Consider the following 27,762-nt stretch of genomic DNA (forward strand, 5'->3'; position numbering starts at 1 on the left):
TTCTCCTGCCTCAGCCTCCTGAGTAGCTGGGACTACAGGCGCCCGCCGCCACGCCCGGCGAATTTTTTGTATTTTTAGTAGAGACAGGGTTTCACCGTGTTAGCCAGGATGGTCTCGATCTTCTGACCTCGAGATCCATCCGTCTCGGCCTCCCGAAGTGCTGGGATTACAGGCCAGGCGTGAGCCACCGCGCCTGGCTTCTTCTTCTTCTTCCCCCCTTTTTTTTTTTGAGGCGTAGTCTCGCTGTGTCGCCCAGGCTGGAGTGCAATGGCGTGATCTCGGCTTACTGCAACCTCCGCCTCCTGGGTTCAAGCAATTCTCCTGCCTCAGCCTTCCCAGTATCTGGGATTACGGGCGCCCACCCCCACGCCTGGCTAATTTTTTGTATTTTTAGTAGAGACGGGGTTTCACCATGTTCGCCAGGCTAGTCTTGAACTCTTGACCTCAAGTGATCCGTCCGCCTGGGCCTTCCAAAGTGCTGGGATTACAGGCGTGAGCCACTGCCCCCGGCCAGGTTGTGGGTTTTAATGGGACGGTCTCACTGCCTGCCGTTCCCTTTTTCCGTCCGATCAGAAGGGGCCTGAGCAGTAAACTGACAGTGGCTATGCCGGGTGAGGCGCTATGGGGACGTTTACGAGCCTGCGTGACGCCCCCTTCCGCGTCCTGGCCCCGCCCCTCCCGCCTCAGCCCCTTGGCGCGTGACTTAGGCCCCGCCCCTGCTGTACGCCATCAGCTCGCGTCGTGCCGCCGGGTGACACTCTGCCCCGCCGGCGGGGCGGTCAGCCTCCTGTCACCGCCTGTTCGGGCTATGGTCCCGTCCGGTGTTTTGTAAGTTGGCAACCTAGGCTGCTGACGCGACTCTGGTCCTGATGGCGGCGGCGGCCGCGGCAGCCCTGGCGGCGGCCGATCCCCCTCCCGCAATGCCGCAGGCGGCAGGGGCCGGAAGGCCCACAGCCCGCAGAGACTTCTACTGGCTGCGCTCCTTTCTGGCCGGAGGTGGGTCCATGCCACGAAGAGCCAGCCGCGCTCTGGGTGGCGGGGGCAGGATTGTGGGCAAGTGGGATGCAAGCGGCCTTTATGACATTCTTGGACTCTGGCTGCTTCAATGCTCTGCTAGACATCTGCCCTGACCTGCTGTAACCTCTTTCTAGTAATCACTTGACTAATGACAGTCAGGTAATGGGGAGTGGAACCTTTGGCTCTCCGGCAAAGGCTGGGGAGGTGGAAGGTCTGAATCAGGTACCCGTTTTTCAGGGCTGGATAACAGGGAAAAGAGGAGGATCCCTTACAGAGACCCTCGGGTTTTAGTGAAACATGCGGGGCACTCCTTTCTTTTATGAAAACCATGAGTGACCCAGTGTAGACTTGGATTTTGCTGTTTGCTTAAAGGAAAACAAATATTGGAGATCAGCTTTTTATTGACGACTGGAAAATTGTGCAAAACTATCTAAAGCCAAAACTGGTTCCGGTGATTCTAGTAAACTGTGCCATAGTACTTGACAAGCCCTATTATTGGTGTGACTTTGGGATCAAAAAGTTCATATTGTCTTTTAGGAATTTCCTGGGCCTTCAAGCTCCACCCTTCCTTAATTACTTCTCTGGGTTGTCATTACTTATTTAAGATTCATAAATTTAAAAATTCCACATTGAGGTTATGTGCAGTGGTACACTACTGTAGTCCCAGTTACTAGGGAAGCTGAGGCGGGAAGACTGCTTGAGCCCAGGAGATTGAGGCTCCAGTAAGCCATGATCATACCACTATACTCCAGCCTGACCTACAGAGAAAGACCCTCTCCTAAAAGAAGAAAACAAACAAACAAACAAACAAACAAAAAAACGATAAAAATTTGCTGGGCAGAGTGGCTCACGCCTGTAATCCCAGCACTTTGGGAGACTGAGGTGGGCAGATCACTTGAAGTCAGGAGTTTGAGACCAGCCCGTCCAACATGGTGAAACCCGGTCTCTACTAAAACTACAAAAATTTGTCAGGCGTGGTGGCACTCAACTACTTAGGAGACTGAGGCATGAGAATCGCCTAAACTGGGGAGGTGGAGGTTGCAGTGAGCCGAGATCCTGCCATGCACTCCAGTCTGGACAACAGAGCCACACTCCATCTCAAAAACAAAACAAAACAAAGCAAACACTTACATGAGGATTTGTAGAAAGATCATTTCTGAAGACTGCAGCAGTATTAAGTTTTTTTTTGGTTGTTGTTGTTTTGAGACAGAGTCTCACTCCCTCACCCAGGCTGGAGTGCAGTGGCATGATCTCGGCTCACTGTAACCTCTGCATCCTGGGTTCAAGTGATTCTCCTCACTCACCTTCCCAAGTAGCTGGGATTACAGGGGAATGCCACCAGGCCCGGCTATTTTTTTTCTTTTTCTTTTTCTTTTTTCAGATGGAGTCTCACTCTGTCAGCCAGGCTGGAGTGCAGCGGCACGATCTCTGCTCACTGTAACCTCTGCATCAGGGTTCAAGTGATTTACCTGCTTCTGCCTTCCAAGTAGCTGGATTAGAGGCGTGCACCACCATGCCTGGCTAATTTATTTATTTATTTATTTATTTATTTTATTTTTTTTTTTTTTTTGAGACGGAGTCTCGGTCTGTCGCCCAGGCTGGAATGCGGTGGCGCGATCTCAGCTCACTGCAAGCTCCGCCTCCCGGGTTCACGCCATTCTCCTGCCTCAACCTCCCGAGTAGCTGGGACTACAGGCGCCCGCCACCTCGCCCGGCTAATATTTTTTGTATTTTTAGTAGAGACAGGGTTTCACCGTGTTAGCCAGGATGGTTTCGATCTCCTGACCTCGTGATCCGCCCGTCTCGGCCTCCCAAAGTGCTGGGATTATAGGCTTGAGCCACCGCGCCCGGCCTATTTATTTATTTTTGAGACGGTGTCTCACTCTGTCACCCAGGCTGGAGTGCAGTGGTGCCCTCTCAGCTCACTGCAACCTCTGCCTCCTGGGTTCAAGCGATTCTCCTGCCTCAGCCTCCCGAGTATCTAGGACCATAGGTGTGTGCCACCACACCCAGCTAATTGTGTATTTTTAGTAGAGATGGAGTTTCACCATGTTCGCCAGGATTGTCTCGATCTTTAGACTTTGTGATCCACCCGCCTTGGTCTCCCAGAGTGGTGGGATTACAGGTGTGAGCCACCGTGCCTGGCCCTAATTTTTATATTTTTAGTAGAAACAGGGTTTTACCATGTTGGCCAGGCTGGTCTCGAACTCCTGGCCTCAAGCAATCTGCTCACCTCTGCCTCCCAAAGTGCTGGGATTAAAGGCGTGAGCCACCAGTTAAGGCCTCGGAATTTAATTATTTTGTTCTTCTGCTGATAAAATGACATTTAGGCCAGGTGAGGTGTCTCACGCCTGTAATCCCAGCACTTCAGGAGGCTCAGGTGGGGAGATCACCTGAGGTCAGGAGTTCAAGACCAGCCTGGCCAACATGGCGAAACCCCATCTCTACTAAAAATTAAAAAAAAAAATAGCCAGGTGTGGTGGCACATGCCTGTAGTCCCAGCTACCTAGGAAGCTGAGGCATGAGAATTGCTTCAACCTGGGTGGTGGAGGTTGCTGTGAGCCGAGATCGCTCCATTGCACTCCAGCCTGGGCAACAGAGCGAGACTCCCTCTCAATTAAAAAAAAAAAAAGAAATGACATTTATTCACATGGAAAATATTTGAGTCCCAGCTATGTGCCTTCAACTTGCTTGGTATAAATCAGAGAACAAAAGATCTATCGCTGGGTGCAGTGCTTCAGGCTTCTATTCCCAGCACTTGGGGAGGCTGAATCGGGTGGATAGCTTGAGCTAAGGAGTTGGAGACCAGCCTGGGCAACATGGTGACACCCAGTCTGTACAAAAAATACAAAAATTAGCCGGACATGGTGGTGCCCACCTGTTGTAGTCCCAGCTACTTGGGAGACTGAGGAAGGAGAATCACTTGAACGCGGGAGGTGGTGGTTGCAGTAAGCCCAGATCACACCACTGCACTCCAGCCTGGGCAACAGAGCCAGATTCCGTGAAAGGGGAAAAAAAGAGCTATCATTGTTGGCTAAGTAAAATGCACTTTGACAAACATGTTGTGTAATGACCACTGCAGTCAAGATACAGAGTAGTTCCAAAATATTTCCACTTTTCTTTTTTTTTTTTTGAGACATTCTCGCTTTGTTGCCTAACCTGGAGTGCAGTGGCCTGATATCACTGCAACCTCCACCTCTCATGTTCAAGTGATCTCCTGTCTCAGCTTCCAGAGTAGCTGGGACTACAGGTGGGTGCCACCACTTCTGGCAATTTTTTTTTTTTTTTTTTGAGAAGGAGTCTCACTCTGTTGCCCAGGCTGGAGTGCAGTGGTGCAATCTTGGCTCACTGCAACCTCCACCACCCAGGTTCAAGCGATTCTCCTGCCTCAGCCTCCCAAGTAGCTGGGACTATAGGCATTTGTCACCACACCCGGCTAATTTTTTGTATTTTTAGTAAAGACGGGGTTTCACCGTGTTAGCCAGGCTGGTCTTGATCTCCTGACCTCGTGATCTGCCTGCCTCGGCCTCCCAAAGTGCTGGGATTACAGGTGTGAGCCACCGTGCCTAGCCTAATTTTTGTATTTTCAGTGGAGACCGGGTTTCACCATTCTGGCCAGACTCAAATTCCTGACTTCAAGTGATCCACCTGCCTTGGCATCCCAATGTGTTAGAATTACAGGCGTGAACCACAGAGCCGGGCTTTATTTCCACTTTTCTTTGACATTCCTCTCCTCCCATCTGCAACGCCTGTCAACCACTGATCTGTTTTTCTATCTCTATAGTCTTGACTTTTCCAGAAAGATATATAAATCGAGTTATACAGTATGTAGCCTTTTGAGTTTGACTTCCATCACTTACCTTAATGCATTTAAGATTCATTCACATTGCACGTATAAGTAATATATTTCCTTCTTTTCTTTTCTTTTTTTTTTTTTTTGAGACAGAGTCTTGCTCTGTTGTCCAGGCTTGAGTGCGGTGGCACGATCTCGGCTCACTGCAACCTCCGGCTCCGGAGTTCAAGCGATTTTACTGCCTCAACCTCCCTATTAGCTGGGACTACAGGCGTGCGCCATCATGCCCAGCTAATTTTTGTATTTTTAGTAGAGACGGGTTTCACCATGTTGGCCAGACTGGTTTCCAACTCCTGACCTCAAGTGATCTGCCCACCTCGGCGTCCCAAAGTGTTGAGATTACAGGTGTGACCCCCACACCGATCCTCATTGTGTTTATTTTTTATTTATTGAGATGGAGTCTTAGTTTGTCACCCAGGCTGGGTGCAGTGGCACCATCTCCGCTCACTGAAATGTCCGCTTCTTGGGTTCAAGCAATTCTGCCACCTCAGACTCCAGAACAGTTGGGATTACAGGCATGTTGCTTTTCTAATTTTTGTACTGTTAGTAGAGACCAGGTTTTGCCATGATGGCCAGGCTGGTCTGGAACTGAGCTCAAGTGATCCTCCTGCCTCATCTTGCCAAAGTGCTGGGATTATAGGCATTAATCACCACAACCAGCCCGGTTTTAATTAGAAACTGTCAAAGTATTTATTTATTTATTGAGACGGAGTCTCGCTCTGTTGCCCAGGCTGGAGTGCAGTGGTGCTATCTCGCCTCACTGCAAGCTTCGCCTCACTGCAAGATCCACCTCCCGAGTTTGCCATTCTCCTGCCTCGGCCTCTCAAGTAGCTGGGACTACAGGTGCCCGTCACCACTCCTGGCTAATTTTTTGTGTTTTAATTAGAAACTGTCAAAGTATTTCTTTTTTTTTTTTTTTTTTTGAGACGGAGTCTCGCTCTGTTGCCAGGGCTGGAGTGCAGTGGCCGGATCTCAGCTCACTGCAAGCTCCGCCTCCCGGGTTTACGCCATTCTCCTGCCTCAGCCTCCCGAGTAACTGGGACTACAGGCGCCCGCCACCTCGCCCGGCTAGTTTTTTTGGTATTTTTTTTAGTAGAGACGGGGTTTCACCGTGTTAGCCAGGATGGTCTCGATCTCCTGACCTCGTGATCCGCCCGTCTCGGCCTCCCAAAGTGCTGGGATTACAGGCTTGAGCCACCGCGCCCGGCCAGAAACTGTCAAAGTATTTCTAAAGTGTCTATTCCATTTTGTATCCCCACTGCCTTATTGGCACTTGATATTAAATGTGAGTATGTGTGTGTCTGTGTGTTCCTTTTTTTTTTTTTTTTTGGAGACGGAGTCTCACTTTGTCACCAGGCTGGAGTGCAGTGGCGCGATCTTGGCTCACTGCAACCTCTGCCTCCCAAGTTCAAGTGATTCTCCTGGCTCAGCCTTCCGAGTAGCAAGGACTGCAGGCATGTGCTACCACGCCGGCTAATTTTTTGTATTTTTAGTGGAGACGGGGTTTCACCTTGTTAGCCAGGATGGTCTCAATCTCCTGACCTCGCCATCAGCCCGCCTCAACCTCCCAAAGTGCTAGGATTACAGATGTGAGGCACCATGCCTGGCCCTTCGCCTGGCTAATTTTTTTTTTTTTTTGAGACTGAGTCTCCCTCTGTCTCCTAGGCTGGAGTGCAGTGGCGCGATCTCAGTTCACTGCAAGCTCTGCCTCCTGGGTTCACGCCATTCTCCTGCCTCAGCCTCCCGAATAGCTGGGACTACAGGCGCCCACCACCACGCCCAGCTAATTTTTTGAAGTTTTTAGTGGAGACAGGGTCTCCTGACCTCGTGATCTGCCCGTCTTGGCCTCCCAAAGTGCTGGGATTATAGGCGTGAGCCACCTTGCCCGACCTTTTTTTTTTCTTTTTTTGCTCTTGTCACCCAGGCTGGAGTGCAATTGTGCGATCTTGAATCACTGCAACCTCCGCCTCCCGGGTTCAAGCGATTCTCCTGCCTCAGCCTCCCGAGTAGCGGGGACTACAGGCATTTGCCACCACGCCCAGCTAATTTTTGTATTTTTAGTGGAGATGGTGTTTCTCCATGTTGGTCAGGCTGGTTTCGAACTTCCGACCTCAGGTGATCCGCCTGTCTCGGACTCCCAAAGTGCTGGAATTACAGGTGTGGGCCACTGCACCCAGCCTAATTTTTCTATTTTTAGTAGAGACAGGGTTTCGCCAAGTTGGCCAGGCTGGTCTTGAAATCCTTACCTCAAGTGATCCTGCCACCTAGGCCTCCCAGAGTGCTGGGATTATAGGCGTGAGCCATTGTGCCCGGGTGAATTGCTTATTACAGATTGTCTATCTAATATTTTTTGAACATGGATGACTGGTGGTAACTGAAACTGCAGAAAGTGAAATTGCAGATAAGGGGGGACTACTGTAGTGTGAAAGCAAGGTGAGATACTATTAAATAGCCTGGGTGCGGTGGCTCATGCCTGTAATCCCAGTACTTTGGGAGGCCGAGGCAGGCAGATCATGAGGTCAGGAGTTCGAGAACAGCCTAGCCAACATGGTGAAACCCCGTCTCTACTAAAGGTACAAAAAAAAAAAAAAAAAATCAGCTGGGTGTGGCAGCGGGTTCCTGTAATCCCACCTACTCGGGAGGCTGGGGCAGGAGAATCACTTGAACCTGGGAGGCGGAGGTTGTAGTGAACCGAGATTGTGCCATTGCACTCCAGCCTGGGAAAAAAAAAAAAAAGATACTATTAAATAAAACTACTTATTGAATACATTGTAAACAATTTCTCTCTCTCTCTTTTTTTTTTTTTTGAGATGGAGTTTCATTCTTGTCACCGAGGCTGGAGTGCAGTGGTGTGATCTCGGCTCACTGTGACCTATGCCTCCCGGGTTCAAGCGATTCTCCTGCCCCAGCTTTCCAAGTATCTGGGACTATAAGCATGTGCCACCACACCCAGCTAATTTTTGTATTTTTAGTAGAGATGGGGTTTCACCATGTTGGCTAGGCTGGTCTTGAACTCCTGACCTCAGGTGATCTGCCTGCCTCGGCCTCCCAAAGTGCTGGGAGTACAGGCGTGAGCCACTGCACCTGGCCTAAATAATTCATTATACAGTTAATTCGTACACAACTGAGAAGATAATATATAATATTCTGAAACCAAATGTGTATTATTTTTAGTTTATCCATAATTTTGGATAGCCATGATTATGATTTACTCTTTTTTTTTGAGACGGAGTCTCACTCTATCACCCAGGCTGGAGTGCAGTGGCGCAATCTTAGCTCACTGAGAACTCTGCCTCCTGAGTTCAAGCAATTTTCTGCCTCAGTCTCCTGAGTAGCTGGGATTACAGATGCCCGCCACCACATGTGGCTAATTTTTGTATTTTTAGATGAGACAAGGTCTCACCATTTTGGCCAGGCTGGTCTTGAACTTCTGACCTCGTGATCCACCTGCCTCAGCCTTCCAAAGTGCTGGGATTACAGGCATGAGCCACTGCACCCAGCCTTTTTTTGTTTTTTGAGACAGAGTTTTGCTCTTGTTGCCCAGGCTGGAGTGCAATGGCGTGATCTCGGCTCACCACAACCTCTGCCTCCCAGGTTCAAGTGATTATCCTGCCTCACCTTCCCAAGTAGCAGGGATTACAGGCATGCGCCACCACACCGGGCTAATTTTGTATTTTTAGTAGAGACAGGGTTTCTCCATGTTGGTTGGGCTGGTCTCGAACTCCTGACTTCAGGTGATCCGCCCGCCTCAGCCTCCCAAAGTGCTGGGATTACAGGTATGAGTCACTGCGCCTGGCCAACTATTATTTTCATTAGTTTGGATAAGAGAGCTTTGATATGGAAACATAGTAGATATAATATTTGAGTATAAATATACATTTTATTTATGTAGTTTGTGTGTGTTTTTTTTTTTTTTGAGACGGAGTCTCTCTCTGTCGCCCAGGCTGGAGTGCAGTGGCCAGATCTCAGCTCGCTGCAAGCTTCGCCTCCTGGGTTCACGCCATTCTCCTGCCTCAGCCTTCCAAGTAGCTGGGACTACAGGCGCCCGCCATCTCGCCCGGCTAGTTTTTTTTTTTTGTATTTTTTGTAGAGACGGGGTTTCACCGGGTTAGCCAGGATGGTCTTGATCTCCTGACCTCGTGATCCGCCCGTCTCGGCCTCCCAAAGTGCTGGGATTGCAGGCTTGAGCCACCGCGCCCGGCCTAGTTTGTTTTTTAGACAGAGACCCACTCTGTCGCTCAGGCTGGAGTGCAGTGGTGCGATCTCGGCTCACTGTTACCTCTGCCTCCTGGGTTCACGCAATTCTCCTGCCTTAGCCTCGCAAGTAGCTGGGATTACAGGCATGCACCACCATGCCCGGCTAATTTTTGTGTTTTTAGTAGAGATGGGGTTTCACCATGTTGGCCAGGCTGGTCTTGAACTCCAGACCTCGTGATCCGCCCACCTCGGCCTCCTAAAGTGCTGCAATTACAGGCATGAGCCACTGCTCCCAGCCACAATTTATTTTTGGATATCTCAGAATGTGAATTTTTAAAGTTAAAATTTTATTTGTGTGTGTGTATGGTTTTTTTTCCTTTTTTAAAGAAATAGTCTCTGTAACCCAGGCTGGAGTGCAATGGTGTGATCTCAGCTCACTGCAACCTCCGCCTCCTGGGTTCAAGAGATTCTCCTGCCTCAGCCTCCCGAGTAGTTGGGATTACAGGCAGCCGCCACCATGCCTGGCTAATTTTTGTATTTTTAGTAGAGATGGGGTTTCACCATGTCGGCCAGGCTGGTTTCGAATTCCTGATCTCAAGTGATCCGCCTGCCTTGGCCTCCCAAATTGCTGGATTACAGGCATGAGCCACCGTGCCTGGACTTGTTTTTTAAAGACCGAGTCTTGCTCTGTTACCTAGGCTGGAGCGAAGCCGCGCAATTATAGCTCTCTGCGACTTCCAACTATGGGCTCAAGTGATCCTCCAGCCTTACCCTCTGAGTATTGAGGCATACCACCATGTCTCGCTAATTTTTTTTTTTTCTTCTTTGAGATAGTCTCACTTTGTTGCCCAGACTGGAGTGCAGTGGCGTGATCTCGGCTCACTGCAACCTCGGCCTCCTGGGTTCAAGGGATTCTCCTGCCTTAACCTCCCAAATAGCTGGGACTACAGGTGCCTGCCACCATGTCTCGCTTATTTTTTTTGTATATTTAATAGAGACGGGATTTTACCATGTTGGCCAGGCTGGTGTCAAACTCCTGAACTCAGGAGATCTGCCCGCCCCAACCTGCCAAAGTGCTGGGATTACAGGCATGAACCACTGCGCCTGGCCCATTTTTAAAAATTTTTTAATAGAGATGAGGTCTCACTGTGTTTCCCAGGCTGGTCTCAAACTCCTAGTCTAAAGTAGTATTTCCACCTCGACCTCCCAAAGTGCTGGGATTACAGGTGTGAGCTACTGTGCCTGGCCTATTTTTCACCTTTTTATAAGAGGAGCCATCCATTTTATCAAGTCATTACTAGATGTACAATATTGTAGAGAAGTCTATATAGTTGATTTAGAAGCATGCCAAGCTCGAGGGGCTGGCCTGGACTCTGACCTATGCTAAAGCCCATGTATGCACTTTATTCTACTTTCATCTATACTTTTTCCCAGTGGCACATGGTAGGGTCGAAATACGTATTTGCTGAATGTATAAATGAATGACTAATTTTATGGGTAAAAGTTGGTTGTTTCAATGAAAAAATGATCCAGAAGAAGAGGAGGTTACTTCAAACAGAACCTGGCAATCGGATCAATACCTTCAAGTGTCTGTCTCCATAAAAATCTTCCAGAAGAAGAGGAGGTTACTTCAAACAGGACCTGGCAGTTGGATAAATACCTTCAAGTGTCTGTCTCCATAATCACATTTTAGCAAGATTCCCAGTGTTCCTCAGGTATTAGATGCTGATTTACACAATAAAACTTACTAAAGTAGTGTAATCATGCTCACTTATTAAGTTACAGGGAATGGGGCCCAGTCATCTGCATGTCCATGCTGTAGGCAGATTTACTCATGGAGACTAAATTAGAGATTAGAGGGTTTGCTGGCTGAACAACTAATGATTTCTATCTGGAAATAAATGGTATGCAATTTCTTCCTGACCTTTTGAAAAATTTTTAGGTATTGCTGGATGCTGTGCCAAAACAACAGTTGCTCCATTGGATCGAGTAAAGGTTTTATTACAAGCTCACAATCGCCATTACAAGCATTTTGGTGAGTTAATAGATGCTAAAGATAAAAATGAATGAAAATATTGTGGAAAGTGGGCAAAAAAGGGAATTTAAGTTTGGGGATGCAAGAAGTAAAGTAGAGTTTCCTCTTTAAAGACTTTTTCCCCATTTAATTAGGAATAAATAGTAACTTCTTTTAAAAAGCAAAATTTATTCAAAGACCTGTGCTAACATTCTTAAATATCTGCTAGCCATGATAAAAAAAAATCAATGTACTTTATATTCTTAGCTCCCACAATTTAGCGTAAATATTTGCCCTGGCATGCTTATTCTGCTCCAAGCAAGCATTAGGTCATAGCCTGTCTCTCTTTCTTATTTGAAGGTGTTTTGCAAGCATTGGTCACAGCCTGTTCCTCTTCCTTATTTAAAGGTGTTTTTTGACCTTTCACAGGATTCCACACGTTAATTTCTCCTTCCTTTGTTCTCCTCTGCCTTTGCCTCTTTTAAAAAGTTCTAAATTGCTAGCCAATCGGGACAAATACAGGATGTGAGGTCCCATTCCAGCCAATGGAAACCGGATGCAACAGTAGGGTGGACAAGTCAGGTTATAAATGACCCTGTTTCTCCTTTGTTCGGTGTACTCTCATGGCAAAACTGCTGGCGAGTGTACCCTTTCTGCGAAAAATAAAAATAACCTTGCTAAGTACATTAAATATATGTCCAAGTACTGTTTCTTTACGGCACCAGGAAGCAAGCATTTCAAACGGGCAAATTTGCTCTTTGTTTTTTCTCTATAAATTCAGGAACCTGAAAGAGGTCAAATAAAAAAAAAGGAAAGGGGGCAAATTTTCCAAAGAATATTTTTCTTATCCATTATAATCCTTTCATTTGCAGTAGTGGTTATATATATTATCATTTTAGGATGCTGATATTTTCCTAGCCAAAATCTTGGAATAATTGAAGTAAATGTTATGTGTTTATTGGGATTAATTAGTCACATTGTTCGCAGGCACACATAACAACTCAGTCTGATTTTTTATTATTTATTTATTTATTTATTTATTTATTTTTTGAGACGGAGTTTTGCTCTTATTGCCCAGGCTGGAGTGCAATGGCTCGATCTCGGCTCACTGCAACTTCTGCCTCCCAGGTTCAAGCGATTCTCCTGCCTCAGCCTCCCTACTAGCTGGGATTATAGGCATGTGCCACCATGCCTGGCTAATGTTGTATTTTTAGTAGAGACAGGGTTTCTTCATGTTGGTCAGGCTGGTCTCTAACTCCTGACCTCAGGTGATCTGCCTGCCTTGGCCTCCCAAAGTACTGGGATTACAGGCGTGACCCACTGCACCTGGCTTCAGTCCGATTTTTTAAATGCAATAAGAGATGGGAGATGAGATTTAAAAATGTAAAACTGAAATAATTATTCCTTTTTAACACTTAATTTAAAAAAGCATTCTAGAAATCTTTGTGCAAGAAGAATCCAGTTCTTGCTTTTTTTTTTTCTTCTTCTTCTTCTTGTTTTTTTGGAGACGGAGTTTCGCTCTTGTGGCCCAGGCTAGAGTGCAATGGCACCATCTTGGCTCACCACAACCTCCACCTCCTGGGTTGAAGTGCTTCTCCTGCCTCAGCCTCCCAAGTAGCTGGGATTACAGGCATGCACCACCATGCCCAGCTAATTTTTGTATTTTTAGTAAAGACAGGGTTTCTCTATGTTGGTCAGACTGATCTCGAACTCCCAACCTCAGGTGATCTGCCTGCCTCAGCCTCCCAAAGTGCTGGGATTACAGGTGTGAGCCACCGTGCCCGGCCGCTTGCTTTGTTATAAATAAAAAAATGAAGGCTTTAGGCCGGGCTCAGTGGCTCACGCCTGTAATCCCAGCACTTTGGGAAGCTGAGGCAGGAGGATCACTTGAGGTCAGGAGTTCAAGATCAGCTTGGCCAACATGGTGAAACCCTGTCTCTACTTAAAATACGGAAATTAGCCAGGCATGGTGGCAGGCACCTGTAATCCTAGTTACTCGGGAGACTGAGGCAGGAGAATTGCTTGAATTCGGGAGGTGGAGGTTGCAGTGAGCCGAGATCGAGCCATTGCACTCCAGCCTGGGGGACAAGAGCGAGACTTCATCTGAAGAAAAAAAAAAAAATCAAGACCTTAGTTGTTCCTTTAAAACCAGCCATTCGATTAACATGGACACTTTAATAACTTGTCATTGGTGAGAATAAGAATTGTTTAGTCTTTTGGAGGGCATTTTGGCAATATGCGTAAAAGTCTCAAAAAGTACCTATTCTTTGATCTTGCGGTTCCAGTTTTAGGAGATTATTCTAAGGAAGTAAACAGAAATGTGGTCAGTAATCATATGCAAGGACCAAAACATTAATTATTATTATTATTTTGAGATGGAGTTTCAGTCTGTCACCCAGGCTGGAGTGCAGTGGTGTGATCTCTGCTCACTGCAACCTCTGCCTCCCGGGTTCAAGCGATTCTCCTGCCTCAGCCTCCTAAGTGGCTGGGACTACAGGTGTGCGCCACCATGCCCGGCTAACTTTTGTATTTTTTTTTTTTTTTTTTTTTGAGGCGGAGTCTCGCTCTGTTGCCCGGACTGGAGTACAGTGGCCGGATCTCAGCTCACTGCAAGCTCCGCCTCCCGGGTTTGCGCCATTCTCCCGCCTCAGCCTCCGGAGTAGCTGGGACTACAGGCGCCCGCCACCTCGCCCGGCTAGTTTTTGTATTTTTAGTAGAGACGGGGTTTCACTATGTTAGCCAGGATGGTCTCGATCTCCTGACCTCGTGATCCGCATGTCTCGGCCTCCCAAAGTGCTGGGATTACAGGCTTGAGCCACCGCGCCCGGCCAACTTTTGTATTTTTTAGTAGGTACGGGGTTTCACCATATTGGCCAGGCTGGTCCAGAACTCGTGATCTTGTGATCTGCCCATCTCAGCCTCTCAAAGTGCTGGGATTACAGGTGTAAGCCACCGCACCCAGCTTATTATTATTACTATTTTTTTGAGACAAATTCTTGCTCTCTTGCCCAGAGACTGTAGTACTGTGGCATGATCTTGGCTCACTGAAACCTTCTTCTCCAGGGTTCAAGCCATTCTCATGCCTCATCCTCACGAGTAGCTGGGATTACAGGTACCCGCCACCATGACTGGCTAATTTTTGTATTTTCAGTAGAGACAGGGTTTCGCCATGTTGGCTGGCCTCGAACTCCTAACCTCAAATAATCTGCCTGTCTTGGCCTCCCAAAGTATTGTGGCCTCCCAAAGTATTGAAATTATAGGCATACGCCACTGCTCCGGGCCAAAAGATTATTTGTGTTAGTTTTTTTCTTTCTTTCTGAGATGGAGTCTTGTTCTGTTGCCCAGGCTGGCTCAGTCTCAGCTCACTGCAACCTCTGCCTCCTGGGTTCAAGCTATTCTCCTGCCTCAGCCTCCTGACTAGCTGGGATTACAGGTGTGTGCCACCATGTCTGGTTAATTTTTGTATTTTTACTAGAGATGGGATTTCACTGTGTTTACCAGGCTGGTCTCGAATTCCCAACCTCAGGTGATCTGCCCGCCTTGTCCTCCCTAAGTACTGGGATTAAAGGCGTGAGTCACCACGCGTGGCCACTGTGCTTGATTTTTATAATATCGTGTTATAGAAAGATGTTTAACAGGGTGAATAACAATCAGTTATTTTTCCAACTGCATTTTAAAAGTGTCATTCTTACAATCCTGAATGGATATTTATGCAGTATATTAATTGTAACTCATTTTCTTGTAAATATTTTTTCTTTTATTTTTTTCTCTTTTTTTTTTTTTCTTTTTTTGAGATGGTCTTACTCTGTTGCCCAGGCTGGAGTGCAGTGGGGCAATCTCAGCTCATGGTATCTTCTGCCTCCTGGGTTCAAGCAATTCTCCTGTGTCAGCCTCCTATGTATCTGGGATTACAGGCATGCACCACTGCGCCCAGCTAATTTTTGTATTTTTGGTAAAGACAGGGTTTCATTATATTTGGCCAGGCTGGTTTCTTATTTTTTATTAAAAAAAAAAAAATAGAGAGTAGGTCTCACTTGTTCCCCAGGCTGGTCTGTAACTCATGACTTCAAGTGATCCTCTTGCCTTGGCCTCCCAAAGTGCTAGGATTACTGCGTGGGACCTTACCACCCAGCCAAAAAAAATTTTTTTTTTTGAGACGGAGTCTCGCTCTTGTTGCCTAGGCTGGAGTGCAATGGCGTGATCTCAGCTCGCTGCAAACTCCGCCTCCCAGGTTCAAGCAATTCTCCTGCCTCAGCCTCCCGAATAGCTGGGATTACAGGCACCCGCCACCATGCCCAGCTAATTTTTTGTATAGTTAGTAGAGATGGGACTTCACTATGTTGGTCAGGGTGGTCTCGAACTCCTGACCTCAGTCGATCCACCTGCCTCGGCCTCCCAAAGTGCTGGGATTATAGGCATGAGTTACCACTTCCAGCCCCAGCTGACATTTTTAATACTGAGGAAGTCTGTACTTTGAAATAGGAAAATTGCAACTATCTTCATATCCAGGAGTGAATTATCATTTATCTTTAATTTAGTTTTTATTAGACTTATTTATGTATTTATATATGTATGTATGTATTTATTTGCGACAGCGTGTCTTAAATTTTTTTGTAGAGACAGGGTCTCTCTATATTGCCAAGGCTGGTCTCAGACTTCTGGGCTCAAGCTGTTTGACCCACCTGACTTGGCCTCCCAAAGTGCTTTGATTACTGGCATGAGTCACTGTGCCCTGCCTCTGCAATGAATTCTTCCTCACACAGTTTATTGCTCATGTATACAAAGAATCAAAATTAAATATGTGTAAGCCTAGCCAATACGGTGAAACCCCGTAAAATACAAAATTTTTGTATTTTAGTCTCTACTAAAAATACAAAAATTGTCCAGGCATGGTGGCGCAGACCTGTAATTCCAGCTACTGAGGAGGTTGAGGCAGGAGAATTGCTTGAACCCAGGAGGTAGAGGTTGCAGTGAGCCAAGATTGTGCCACTGTACTCCAGCCTGGGCGATAGAATGAGACCCATCATAAAAAAAAAAAAAAATTAAATGCGTGTGGTTGCATGTGCCTGTAGTCCCAGTACTCTTGGGAGGCTAAGGTGGGAGGCTTGCCTGATCCTAAGCATTTGAGGCTGCAGTGAGCTGTGATCGTGCCACTGCAGTCCAGCCTGGGCAACAGAGTGAGACTCTGTTTCCAAAAATGAAAGAAAGAATTAGACCTGTGAACTTGTTGAGAGATTATAAAAAACTGTCTAAATTGAGGATAAAATGGAGAAGAATGATATTACTCAGTGTCTTGGAGTGTTTTACAATGACCCTGCATATCAGTGTCTGAACAGGATTCTTTTTTTTTTCTTTTTTTTTTTTGAGACAGAGTCTCGCTCTGTCACCCAGGCTGGAGTGCAGTGGCCGGATCTCAGCTCACTGCAAGCTCCGCCTCCCGGGTTCACGCCATTCTCCTGCCTCAGCCTCCCGAGTAGCTGGGACTACAGGCGCCCGCCACCTCGCCCGGCTAGTTTTTTGTAGTTTTTAGTAGAGACGGGGTTTCACCGTGTTAGCCAGGGTGGTCTCGATCTCCTGACCTCGTGATCCGCCCGTCTCGGCCTCCCAAAGTGCTGGGATTACAGGCTTGAGCCACTGCGCCCGGCCAAAAAACTGTCTAAATTGAGGATAAAATGGAGAAGAATTATATTACCCAGTGTCTTGGAGTGTTTTACAATGACCCTGCGTATCAGTGTCTGAACAGGATTCTTTTATTCCTTTAACCTCCTGCCTGTGCTGATGTGTGTTGTTTTGTTTCCTGATTTGCAGTCATTAGGTTACATATTCATATTAGATTTCACGCTCTATAGGGCTGCATGCTGTGGGTTACAGTGTACCCTGGTTACAGTATACCCTACAAAGCGTATAAAATTTGGAGTGAATTCCTGGAGTGCAACAGTGAACTATTGTAGTAGCCTTTGGAATGTCCTCTATTTTTAATATATACAAGCCCCCTCAAAAAAAATAAATCTGTTTTGGTGGCTTTTAATTTAATTTAATTTTTCTTTTTTGAAACGGAGTTTCACTCTTGTTGCCCAGGCTGGAGTTCAATGACATAATCTTGGCTCACTGCAACCTCTACCTCCCAGGTTCAAGGCCAGATTCTCCTGCCTCAGTCTCCCAAGTAGCTCAAATTACAAGTGCCTGCCACCAAGCCCTAGTATGTTTTGTACAGATGGGGTTTCACTATGTTGACCAGGCTGGTCTCAACTTCCTGACCTCATGATCTGCCCGCTTCGGTCTCCCAGAGTGCTGGGATTACAGGAGTAAGCCACTGCACCCAACCTTAATTTTTTTTTTAAAGTTTTTAAGCATTTTATTCCAGGTACCTCTCCACTTTTTGTAGGTATAAGATAGTTTTTTAAAATTTTGCTTTTTTTCGAAAATTTTTTTCATGTGTTTATTTATTTAGAGATGGAGTCTTGCTCTGTCGCCCAGGCTGGAGTGCAGTGGCATGATCTCGGCTCACTGCAACCTCTGCCTCCCAGATTCAAGCAATTCTCCTGCCTCAGCCTCTCGAGTAGCTAGGACTACAGGCACATGCCACCACGCCTGACTGATCTTTTGTGTTTTTAGTAGACATGGAGTTTCACCATGTTAGCCAGGATGGTCTCGATCTCCTGACCTGGTGATCTGCCTGCTTCGGCCTCCCAAAGCGCTGGAATTACAGGCGTGAGCCATTGCGCCCTATCCATTTTTTTATTTTTTGAGACGTAGTTTCACTCTTGTCACCCAGGCTGGAGTGCAACGGTGTGATCTCGGCTCACTGTAACCTTGGCCTTCCGGGTTCAAGCAATTCTGCCTCAGCCTCCCGAGTAGCTGGGAGTACAGGTGCTCACCACCACACCTGGCTAATTTTTTTTGTGTGTGTGTGTATTTTTAGTAGAGACAGGGTTTCATCATGTTGGCCAGACTGGTCTCGAACTCCTGACCTCAGATGATCCACCCACCTTGGCCTCCCAAAGTGCTGGGATTACAGGCGTGAGCCACTGCACCCAGCCCCTAAAATTTTGCTTTTTTAAACATGATTTTTTCACAGATGATAAAGATATGTTATCGGACAAAACTATTACTTCTACTCCAACTTCTTTTATAAAAAGTGTGACATAGCCGGGCGCGGTGGCTCAAGCCTGTAATCCCAGCACTTTGGGAGGCCGAGACAGGCGGATCACGAGGTCAGGAGATCGAGACCAACCTGGCTAACACGGTGAAACCCCGTCTCTACTAAAACTACAAAAAACTAGCCGGGCGAGGTGGCGGGCGCCTGTAGTCCCAGCTACTCGGGAGGCTGAGGCAGGAGAATCGCGTAAACCCGGGAGGCGGAGCTTGCAGTGAGCTGAGATCCGGCCACTGCACTCCAGCCCGGGCGACAGAGCAAGACTCCGTCTCAAAAAAAAAAAAAAAAGCGTGACATTACTTCCAAGGCATCAAAGACATGTTTTTATTTTATGTCTTTTATTTATGTATTTATTATTTTTTGAGATGGAGTCTTGCTCTGTTACCCAGGCTAGAGAGCAGTAGCGCGATCTTGGCTCACTGCAACCTTTGCCTCCTGGTTTCAACCTTAGCCTCCCAAGTAGCTGGGATTACAGGTGCGTGCCACCATGCTGGGCTAATTTTTGTATTTTTAGTAGAGATGAGGTTTCACCATGTTGGTCAGGCTGGTCTCATGGTGGCGCTTGCCTTTAGTCCCAGCAATTCAGGAGGCTGAGGCAGGAAGATTGCTTGGGCCCAGGAGGTAGAGGCTGCTGTGAGCTGTGATCACACCACTGCACTCCAGCCTGGGTGACAGAATAAGACCATGTCTCAAAAAAAAAAAAAAAAAAAAACTGTATTAAAAAAAGGACAAAGGCCAGGTGCGGTGGCTCACGCCTGTAATCCCAGCACTTTGGGAGGCTGAGTCAGGCTGGTTGGTGTCAAATTCCTGGGCCCAAGCGATCCTCCCACCTTGGCCCCACAAAGTGCTCAGACTATTGGCATGAGCCTCTGTGCCTGGTTGTACTTCTTATTTTAAGTTAAAATTATTTTCCTCAAATTATAAGGAAGGAGTATATTTAAAATTTCTCCTTATCCCAGTTTGTTTTGTTTTTTTGAGACAGAGTTTCACTGGTTGCCCAGGCTGGAGTGCAGTGTCACGATCTTGGCTCACTGCAACCTCTGCCTCCCGGGTTCAGAAAGTTCTCCTGCTTCAGACTCCCTAGTAGCTGGGATTACAGGCACCCGCCACCACTTCCAGCTAATTTTTGTATTTTTAGTAGAGACAGAGTTTCATCATGTAGGTCAGGCTGCCTCAGCCTCCTGAGTACCTGGGATTACAGGCGCACGACACCATGCCTGCCTAATTTTTGTATTTTTAGTAGAGACGAGGTTTCACCATATTGCCCAGGCTGGTCTCAAACTCCTGCCCTCAGGTGATCCACCTGCCTCGTCCTCCCAAAGTGCTGGGATTACAGGCATGAGCCACCACGCAGCGCCAGGATTCTTCTTAACAGAATGTTAGTCCATTTAGATATCTGCTTATTGTGAGATACTTTTGGGATATATCTTTTGGATGTTAATAAGTACCTACAGTTTTAATTACTGAGAAGGACTGAAAAGGTTATTTGCAGTCTAAAGTTTGAAATGAGCCTGGTGATTTACTTTCATATTTGATCAAAAGTTTGCTTGAGGGGGGAGGAGGGAGGGATTGCATTGGGGAGTTATACATGATATAAATGATGAATTGATGGGTGCTGACGAGTTGATGGGTGCAGCACACCAACATGGCACAAGTATACATATGTAACAAACCTGCACGTCATGCACATGTACCCTAGAACTTAAAGTATAAAAAAAAAAAATAAAAAAAGTTTGCTTGAAAAATTTGAAAGGGAACCTGAATTTAAATTGTTGAATAATGGAAGTAGTCATGTGTTTTTGAGAAGTCTGTATACTGCTTGTAGGATTAGTGACTGATGTTAATAAAGTAATAAAGATATCACTATATATAGATGTATCTATATCTATATTTTTTACTTGTCTGTTAGAAAGCTCAGAATATCACTGTATATAGATTACAACTCAGCCCTTTGTTTATCATTATTCCTAAAGTGTCCTAATAATGAAAATTTGCCCCCACACTTAAAGAGTATTAATAGGTAGTCTTTTTATTTGCTTCTTTTATTTAAAAGTCTCTTTATGTAAACAAACAAAACACATGTATCTGGGTAGGCCTCTGAAACCTGCCTTCATTCTTCCAGATAAGAGTAGATCATCTTCAGGGCCAGGCGTGGTGGGTCACGCCTGTAATCCCAGCACTTTGGGAGACCGAGACGGGTGGATCACGAGGTCAGGAGTTCGAGACCAGCCTGGCCAACATGGTGAAACCCTGTTTCTACTAAAAATGCAAAAATTAGCTGGGCGTGGTGGCAGGCACCTGTAATCCCAGCTACTTGGGAGGCTGAGGCAGGAGAATCATTTGAACCTGGGAGGCGGAGATTGCAGGGAGGCAGAGGTTGCAGGGAGCCCAGATCACTCCGCTGAGCTCCAGCTGGGGCAACATGAATGAAACTCTGTCTCAAAAGAAAAAAAAAAAGGGTAGATCATCTTTAGTGCAAACCTAGACCTTGCATATATTTCTATTGTTAATATTTTTTAGATTGCTATAGTTTAATATAATTTGCTATTATTATAAATAGAATTTGTTGTAATTTGTAGCTGTTTCTACAGTAGGTTTTATATTATATGGGGTGTGCTTATTTATATTATTTGGATATATTTTGTATTTTTTTTAGTAGGTTTAGCTGTTGTTTTTTTTTTTTTTGAGGCGGAGTCTCGCTCTGTCGCCCAGGCTGGAGTGCAGTGGCCGGATCTCAGCTCACTGCAAGCTCCGCCTCACCGGTTTACGCCATTCTCCCGCCTCAGCCTCCCAAGTAGCTGGGACTACAGGCGCCCGCCACCTCGCCCGGCTAGTTTTTTGTATTTTTAGTAGAGACGGGGTTTCACTGTGTTAGCCAGGATGGTCTTGATCTCCTGACCTCGTGATCCGCCCGTCTCGGCCTCCCAAAGTGCTGGGATTACAGGCTTGAGCCACCGCGCCCGGCCTTTTTTTTTTTTTTTTTTGAGACGGAGTCTTGCTCTGTCGCCCGGGCTGGAGTGCAGTGGCCGGATCTCAGCTCACTGCAAGCTCCGCCTCACCGGTTCACGCCATTCTCCTGCCTCAGCCTCCCGAGTAGCTGGGACTACAGGCGCCCGCCAGGTCGCCCGGCTAGTTTTTTGTATTTTTAGTAGAGACGGGGTTTCACCATGTTAGCCAGGATGGTCTTGATCTCCTGACCTCGTGATCCGCCCGTCTCGGCCTCCCAAAGTGCTGGGATTACAGGCTTGAGCCACCGCGCCCGGCGGTTTAGCTGTTTTATAGAAATTACTATTCATGTAATCCCTTAAGCAAAATTATATCCCAAGTGATGGCACATTAATCTTCATCTGTGGTTGTCATGAAAATTTAGATTTAGGTAATTTTCTCTGTTTTAACAGCATTTTTCCTCTAAAAATAGGAGTATTTTCTGCATTACGTGCTGTTCCTCAAAAAGAAGGATTCCTTGGATTGTATAAAGGAAATGGTGCAATGATGATTCGAATCTTTCCCTATGGTGCAATCCAGTTTATGGCATTTGAGCATTATAAAACGGTAGTTAAACTTTGATCTTTTCTCTTTTGCATTCTTGAATATCATGCATGCTTGACCAGGCATTTGCTTTGGACATTTAAAAATATGTAAAAGTTTCATATTTTAAAATTTTAATTTTTTTTTTTTAAATTTTTGAGATAGATTCTCGCTGCCCAGGCTGGAGTACAGTGACACGATTTTGAAAGGCTCACTGCAACCTCCACCTCCTAGGTTTAAGCAGTTCTCCTGCCTCAGCCTCCTCCTGAGTGGCTGGGATTACAGGCCTGTGCCACCATGCCTGGCCAATTTTTGTATTTTTAGTAGAGACAGGGCTTTGCCATTTTGGCCAGGCTTGTCTCGAACTCCTGGCCTCCCAAAGTGTTGGTCTTGCAGGCATGAGCCATGGTACTAGGCCAAAAAGTTACTTTTGATATAGCAATGCCTTTTTAAAGGAATAAAACTTGTGATAGCTTAAGCTTTTAAATAGAAATTGTCTTTGGAGTTACCGATTCCAGAATTGTTAGTCAGTTATGAGTTATTTATTTATTTATTTTTTGAGACGGAGTTTCACTTTTGTTCCCTAGGCTGGAGTGCAATGACATGATCTTGGCCTACTGCAATCTCTGCCTCCTACATTCTTACAGGCATGCACCACCATGCCTGGCTAATTTTGTATTTTTAGTAGAGGCGGGGTTTCACCATGTTGGTCAGGCTGGTCTGGAACTCCTGATGTCAGGTGATCCCCTGCCTTGGCCTCCCAAAGTCTTGGGATTACAGGCATAGCCACTGCACCCGGCCAAGTAAATTCTTTATGTTCACTCCTAATGAATGAAAGCTAGAGTATCTTTAAAGAAGATAATAATAAATCCATAAAATATTAATATATTTTAATGTGTTTCCCTTCCCTCCTTCCCTCCCTCTATTCTATTCTATTCTATTCTATTCTATTCTATTCTATTCTATTCTATTCTATTCTATTCTATTCTATTCTATTCTTTCTTTTTTGAGATAGTTTCTCTGTCTCCTAGACTGGAGTGCAGTGATGTGGTCATGGCTTACTGCAGCCTCAACCTCATGGGCTCAAGCAATTCTCCCATTTCAGCCTCCTGAGTGACAGGCACTAGAGGCATGTGCCACCATCCCCAGCTAATTTTTTTTTCTTTCTTTCTTTCTTTTTCAGTGGTGGAGAGGAGGCCTGGCTAATTTTTTAAAAAACATTTTGTAGAGGTGGGGTCTCACTGTGTTGCCCATGCTAATCTCAAACTCCTGGGCCCAAGCCATCCGTGGGCTCCAGCCTTTAGTGTGCTTTTTGTTACTTGATTGTAGGAGAGGAACACTGTGACTTTGGATTTTCTTATTAAATAAAATAGTGAAACTGGCTGGGCGCAGTGGCTCACACTTGTAATCACAGCACTTTGGGAGGCTGAGGCGGGAGGATCAGCTGAGGTCAGAAGTTCAAGACCAGCCTGACCAATATGGAGAAACCCCTTCTCTACTAAAAATACAAAATTAGCCAATGTGGTGGCATATGCCTGTAATCTCAGCTACTCAGGAGGCTGAGGCAGGAGAATCGCTTGAACCCGGGATATGGAGGTTGCAGTGAGCCAAGATTGTGCCATTGCACTCCAGCCTGGGTGTATCACGAGGTCAGGAGATCGAGACCATCCTGGCTAACATGGTGGAACCCAGCTACTCAGGAGGCTGAGGCAGGAGAATGGTGTGAACCCGGGAGGCGGAGCTTGCAATGAGTGGAGATCGCACCACTGCACTCCAGCCTGGGAGACAGAGTGAGACCCCATCTCAAAAAAAAAAAAAAAAAAAAAAGAACAAGCAGCAGAGATCGGAGCAACATTCTAAGCTTCTAAGCTAGTCAGCCAGAGAGAATTGATACCATTTATATATCAGGACTTCATTGTCTATAAAGCATTAAAAAAAATAAAAATAAAAAATTAGGCCAGGTGCGGTGGCTTACGCCTATAATCCCAGCACTTTGGGAGGCCGAGGTAGGTGGATCACCTGAGGTCAGGAGTTTGAGACCAGCCTGACCAATATGGTGAAACCCCGTCTCTACTAAAAAATAAAAAATTAGCCGGGCGTAGTGGTGTGTGGCTGTAGTCCCAGCTACTTGGGAGGCTGAGGCAGGAGAATCTCTTGAACCTAGGAGGCGAAGGTTGCAGTGAGCTGAGATTGCGCCACTGCAATCCAGCCTGGGACACAGAGCGAGACTCCGTCTCAAAAAAAAAAAAAAAAAAAAAGTAGCAATTTATTCCTACTACCCTCAGTCACTTGTTAAGGGTTTGTGTTCCTTAATACACAGTATCATATATTTAGGAATTCTAAGCTAGCTTGCTTCTGCAGAAATGCAAAAAATTAAAGCAGAGACTACAGAGGAAACATCCCTTTTTGCTGTGATATAATACTGCCAAGCTGTATTTAATTGTGCTCATTTCGTTCACATTTATTATTAATTTTCTTTTTATTAGTCCTGTAACTCTTGAAATAAATCTTCATTATTAAACAGTAAAATGGGCAGCATTTAAAAAATATCTCATTAAAAAAAAAAAAAAGAAAAAATATCTCATTTAATTCAGTGTTCTTGTTTTCTAGTTAATTACTACGAAGCTGGGAATTTCGGGTCATGTGCACAGATTAATGGCTGGATCTATGGCAGGTAAGAGGAGTTAGGTATATTTTATTTCTGACAAATTAATTTTCTGTTAAAATACTTAATTTGGTTTAGATTATATGAGTGGCATTGAGGAAAGCACAGGTTGCAGGTGTCCTATGACTTGTATTTTTTCCTGGGTGCATCCTCAAAAAAAGTTATGTATTAAAATAAAAAGTGTGACATTGATTTAGTAGCACACATTGGTTGGTTTTCTATATTCAGTTATATATATGAAATTATCATACGCCAACTGAAAAATAGTCCTTTTACAGTAGAGGATAAGGAGTAGCCTCAACTTATAACTATGTGAAAAGCTTGCATTCTCTTTGACAGTTCTACTTTTGGAAATGTTTAAAAATCAAAAAAATTTTTTTGAAGGCTACTCATGTAATGCAGTGTGAATGGAGAAAAAACAAAGAAAACTGTAACTGATTGTGATCAACGAGTTTTAAACATCACTGCACTTCACTTGGACCAGCTGTTACTTTTCAAAATTTATCTTTTTTCTTTAAAAAAATTGTAACGAATTATGACTATAGTAATAACTACTCCTATACAGTAAAAGTAGTTGCATTCTCTAGAGACAACCATGATTAGCAATTCCTTTCCTTCTCCTTTCCTTTCCTTCTTTTCCCTCTCCTCTTACCTCTCCTCCCTCTCCTCTTCCCTCTTCTCTCCCTTCTCTTACCCCCTCTCCCTCCTCTCCCCTCCTCTCCTCTCCTCTCCTTTTTTGAGACAGGGTCTGGCTCTGTCTCCCAGGGTGGAGTACAGTGGCATGATCACAACTCACTGCAGCCTTCACCTTCCAGGCTCAAGCCATCCTCCTCTCTCAGCCTCCCAAAAGTAGCTGGGACTACAGGTGCATGCCACCACACTCAGCTAATTTTTGTATTTTCTTTATTTTTATTTTTTTGAGACCTAGTCTCGCTCTTACCTAGGCTGGAGTGCAGTGGTGCGATCTCGGCTCACTGCAAGCTCCGCCTCCTGGATTCACGCCATTCTCCTGCCTCAGCCTTCCAGTAGCTGGGACTACAGGCCCCTGCCACCATGACCGGCTAATTTTTTGTATTTTTAGTAGAGATGGGGTTTTCCCGTGTTAGCCAGGATGGTCTCGATCTCCTGACCTCATGATCTGCCTGCCTTGGCCTCCCAAAGTGCTGGGATTACAGGCGTGAGTCACTGCACCTGGCCAATTTTTGTATTTTCTGTAGAGACGGGCATTTGTCACGTTGCCCAGGCTGATCTCAAACTCCTCAAATTCTCACCTGACCTATTTCTGTTTTTTAAATATTCATTTTTATGAGTTTGGGAGTTAGGACGTTAGTTCTTTTTCTTTCAGATATTGCTAATATTTTATTTCCCAGTTTTAGATTTGACCTTTGGTTCTATGATTTTTAAAAAAAAATCATCTAAGATTTTTTTCCCTATACAGACATTTTACATGGCCAAACATGTTAGTTTTTTTCCTCTGTTACTTCTAAATTTTGTGTTGTGTGTAGAAATTCCCTTCCCGTTCTGAGTTAAAGACATTTAGTCATGTTTTTCTTTTTCTTTTCCTTTTTTTTTTGAGACAGAGTCTTGCTCTGTTGCCCAGGCTGGGGTGCAGTGGCACGATCTCAGCTCACTGCAACCTCTGCCTCCCAGGTTCAAGCGATCCTCCTGCCTCAGCCCCCCAGTAGCTGGGATTACAGGCTCATGCCACCATGCCTGGCTGATTTTTGTATTTTTAGTAGAGATGGGGTTTCGCCACGTTGGCCAGGCTGGTCTCGAACTCCTGATTTCAGGTTATCCACCCGCTTCGGCCTCCCAAAGTGTAGGATTATAGGTATGAGCCACCGTGCCCAGCCCTAGTCATGTTTCTTTACTAAAACTATTTGTTTTGGCATGTTGATCTTATGTTTAAGATCAACTTATGGGAGCGAGGGATGGATGGAATAAGTTTTACATATGACTTGTCAGTTGTGCCAACATTATTCACTCACACAGCTTTTTTGCCAAAAAAAAGATTATTTTAGAGATGGAGTCTTGCTCTGTTGCCCAGGATGGCTTAAACTCCTGGATTCAAGTGATCTTCCTGCCTCAGCCTCCCAAAGTGCTGGGACTAGAGGCACACACTACTGCACCCCTTTGAAAATTCAAATTTTGAGTCAAATTCTCCCAACATTCCTTTGCTTTCTTTTCCCTTCCCTTCCCTTCCCTTCTCTTCGCTTCCCTTCCATCCGCTTCCCTTCCCTCCCCTCCTCTTCCCTTCGCTTCCCTTCCCTCCCCTCCCCTCCCCTCTTCTCTTTCTCTCCTCTCCTCTTCTCCTCTTTCTCTCCTTTTTCTCCCTTTCCTTTTTTTTTTTTTTTTTTTTTTTTTGAGATAGGCTCTTGTTCTGTCACCCAGGCTGAGTGGTGGGATGACTTTGCACTCAGCCTGGCTGATAGAACTCTTGACATATAGTATTTGGACACTCAACATGGAGTCCACAGGACAATATTATTAGGAAAGCTCTATGATTTGTCTTCAGTTTACAGAAGAGCAATGTTAGAAAGTTTCTAAATTTTACGATGTGTTATTTTGTATATCACTTTTTTTTTTTTTTTGAGACGGAGTCCCTCTCTGTTGCCCAGGCTGGAGTATAGTGGCACAATCTTGGCTCACTGCAACCCCCACCTCCTGGGTTCAAGCCATTCTCCAGCCTCAGCTTCCCGAGTAGCTGGGATTACAGGCACGTGCCACATGCCTGGCTAATTTTTGTATTTTTAGCAGAGACACGGGGTTTCACCATATTGGCCAGGCTGGTCTCGAACTCCTGATCTCAGGTGATTTGCCCACCTTGGCCCTCCAAAGTGCTGGGATTACAGGCGTGACCCACCGTGCGCATCCTGTATATCGCTTTGCAATTCTCTTTTTTCTTGTTTTTTTTTGAGACGGAGTCTCCCTCTGTTGCCCAGGCTGGAGTGCAGTAGTGGAATCTCAGCTCACTGCAGCCTCTGCTTCCTGGGTTCATGAGATTCTTCTGCCTCAGCCTCCCGAATAGTTGGGATTACAGGGCGTGTGCCACATGCCTGGCTAATTTTTGTATTTTTAGTAGAGACGGGGTTTCAATATGTTGGCCAGGCTGGTCTCAAACTCCTGACCTCAGGTGATCTGCCTGCTTCGGCCTCCCAAAGTGCTGGGATTACAGGCGTGAGCCTCCGCGCCCGGCCTGGTTTCGAACTTCTGCCCTCAGGTGATCCACCCGCCTCAGCCTCCCAAAGTGCTAAGATTACAGGCGTGAGCCATGGTGCCTGGCCTATAATCAGGTTATAATGCTCCTGTTAAAAATTTAATTCAGGGCCAGG

General features: G+C 45.8%; 1 protein-coding gene across 6 annotated transcripts in view; it reads left to right on the forward strand.

The window, feature by feature from the left end:
• Positions 1–721: 721 nt before the first annotated feature.
• SLC25A16 (solute carrier family 25 member 16) overlaps positions 722–27,762 on the forward strand; it is a 51,472-nt gene continuing 24,431 nt past the window's right edge. For 3 of the 6 annotated variants that reach the window (XM_030941550.1, XM_030941555.1, XM_010375224.2), the window contains exons 1-4: positions 722–996; positions 11,010–11,102; positions 21,656–21,789; positions 24,376–24,439. In XM_030941550.1, the coding sequence (XP_030797410.1) occupies positions 870–996; positions 11,010–11,102; positions 21,656–21,789; positions 24,376–24,439 (418 nt within the window). In that variant the 5' untranslated portion in view covers positions 722–869. Of the gene's footprint in view, positions 997–10,600; positions 10,783–11,009; positions 11,103–21,655; positions 21,790–24,375; positions 24,440–27,762 lie in introns of those variants that run through there. The other 3 variants (XM_030941551.1, XM_030941552.1, XM_030941553.1) reach the window with 3 other exon arrangements.

The sequence above is a fragment of the Rhinopithecus roxellana genome, chromosome 11, assembly GCF_007565055.1.
Source record: "Rhinopithecus roxellana isolate Shanxi Qingling chromosome 11, ASM756505v1, whole genome shotgun sequence".
Taxonomy (NCBI): domain Eukaryota; kingdom Metazoa; phylum Chordata; class Mammalia; order Primates; family Cercopithecidae; genus Rhinopithecus; species Rhinopithecus roxellana.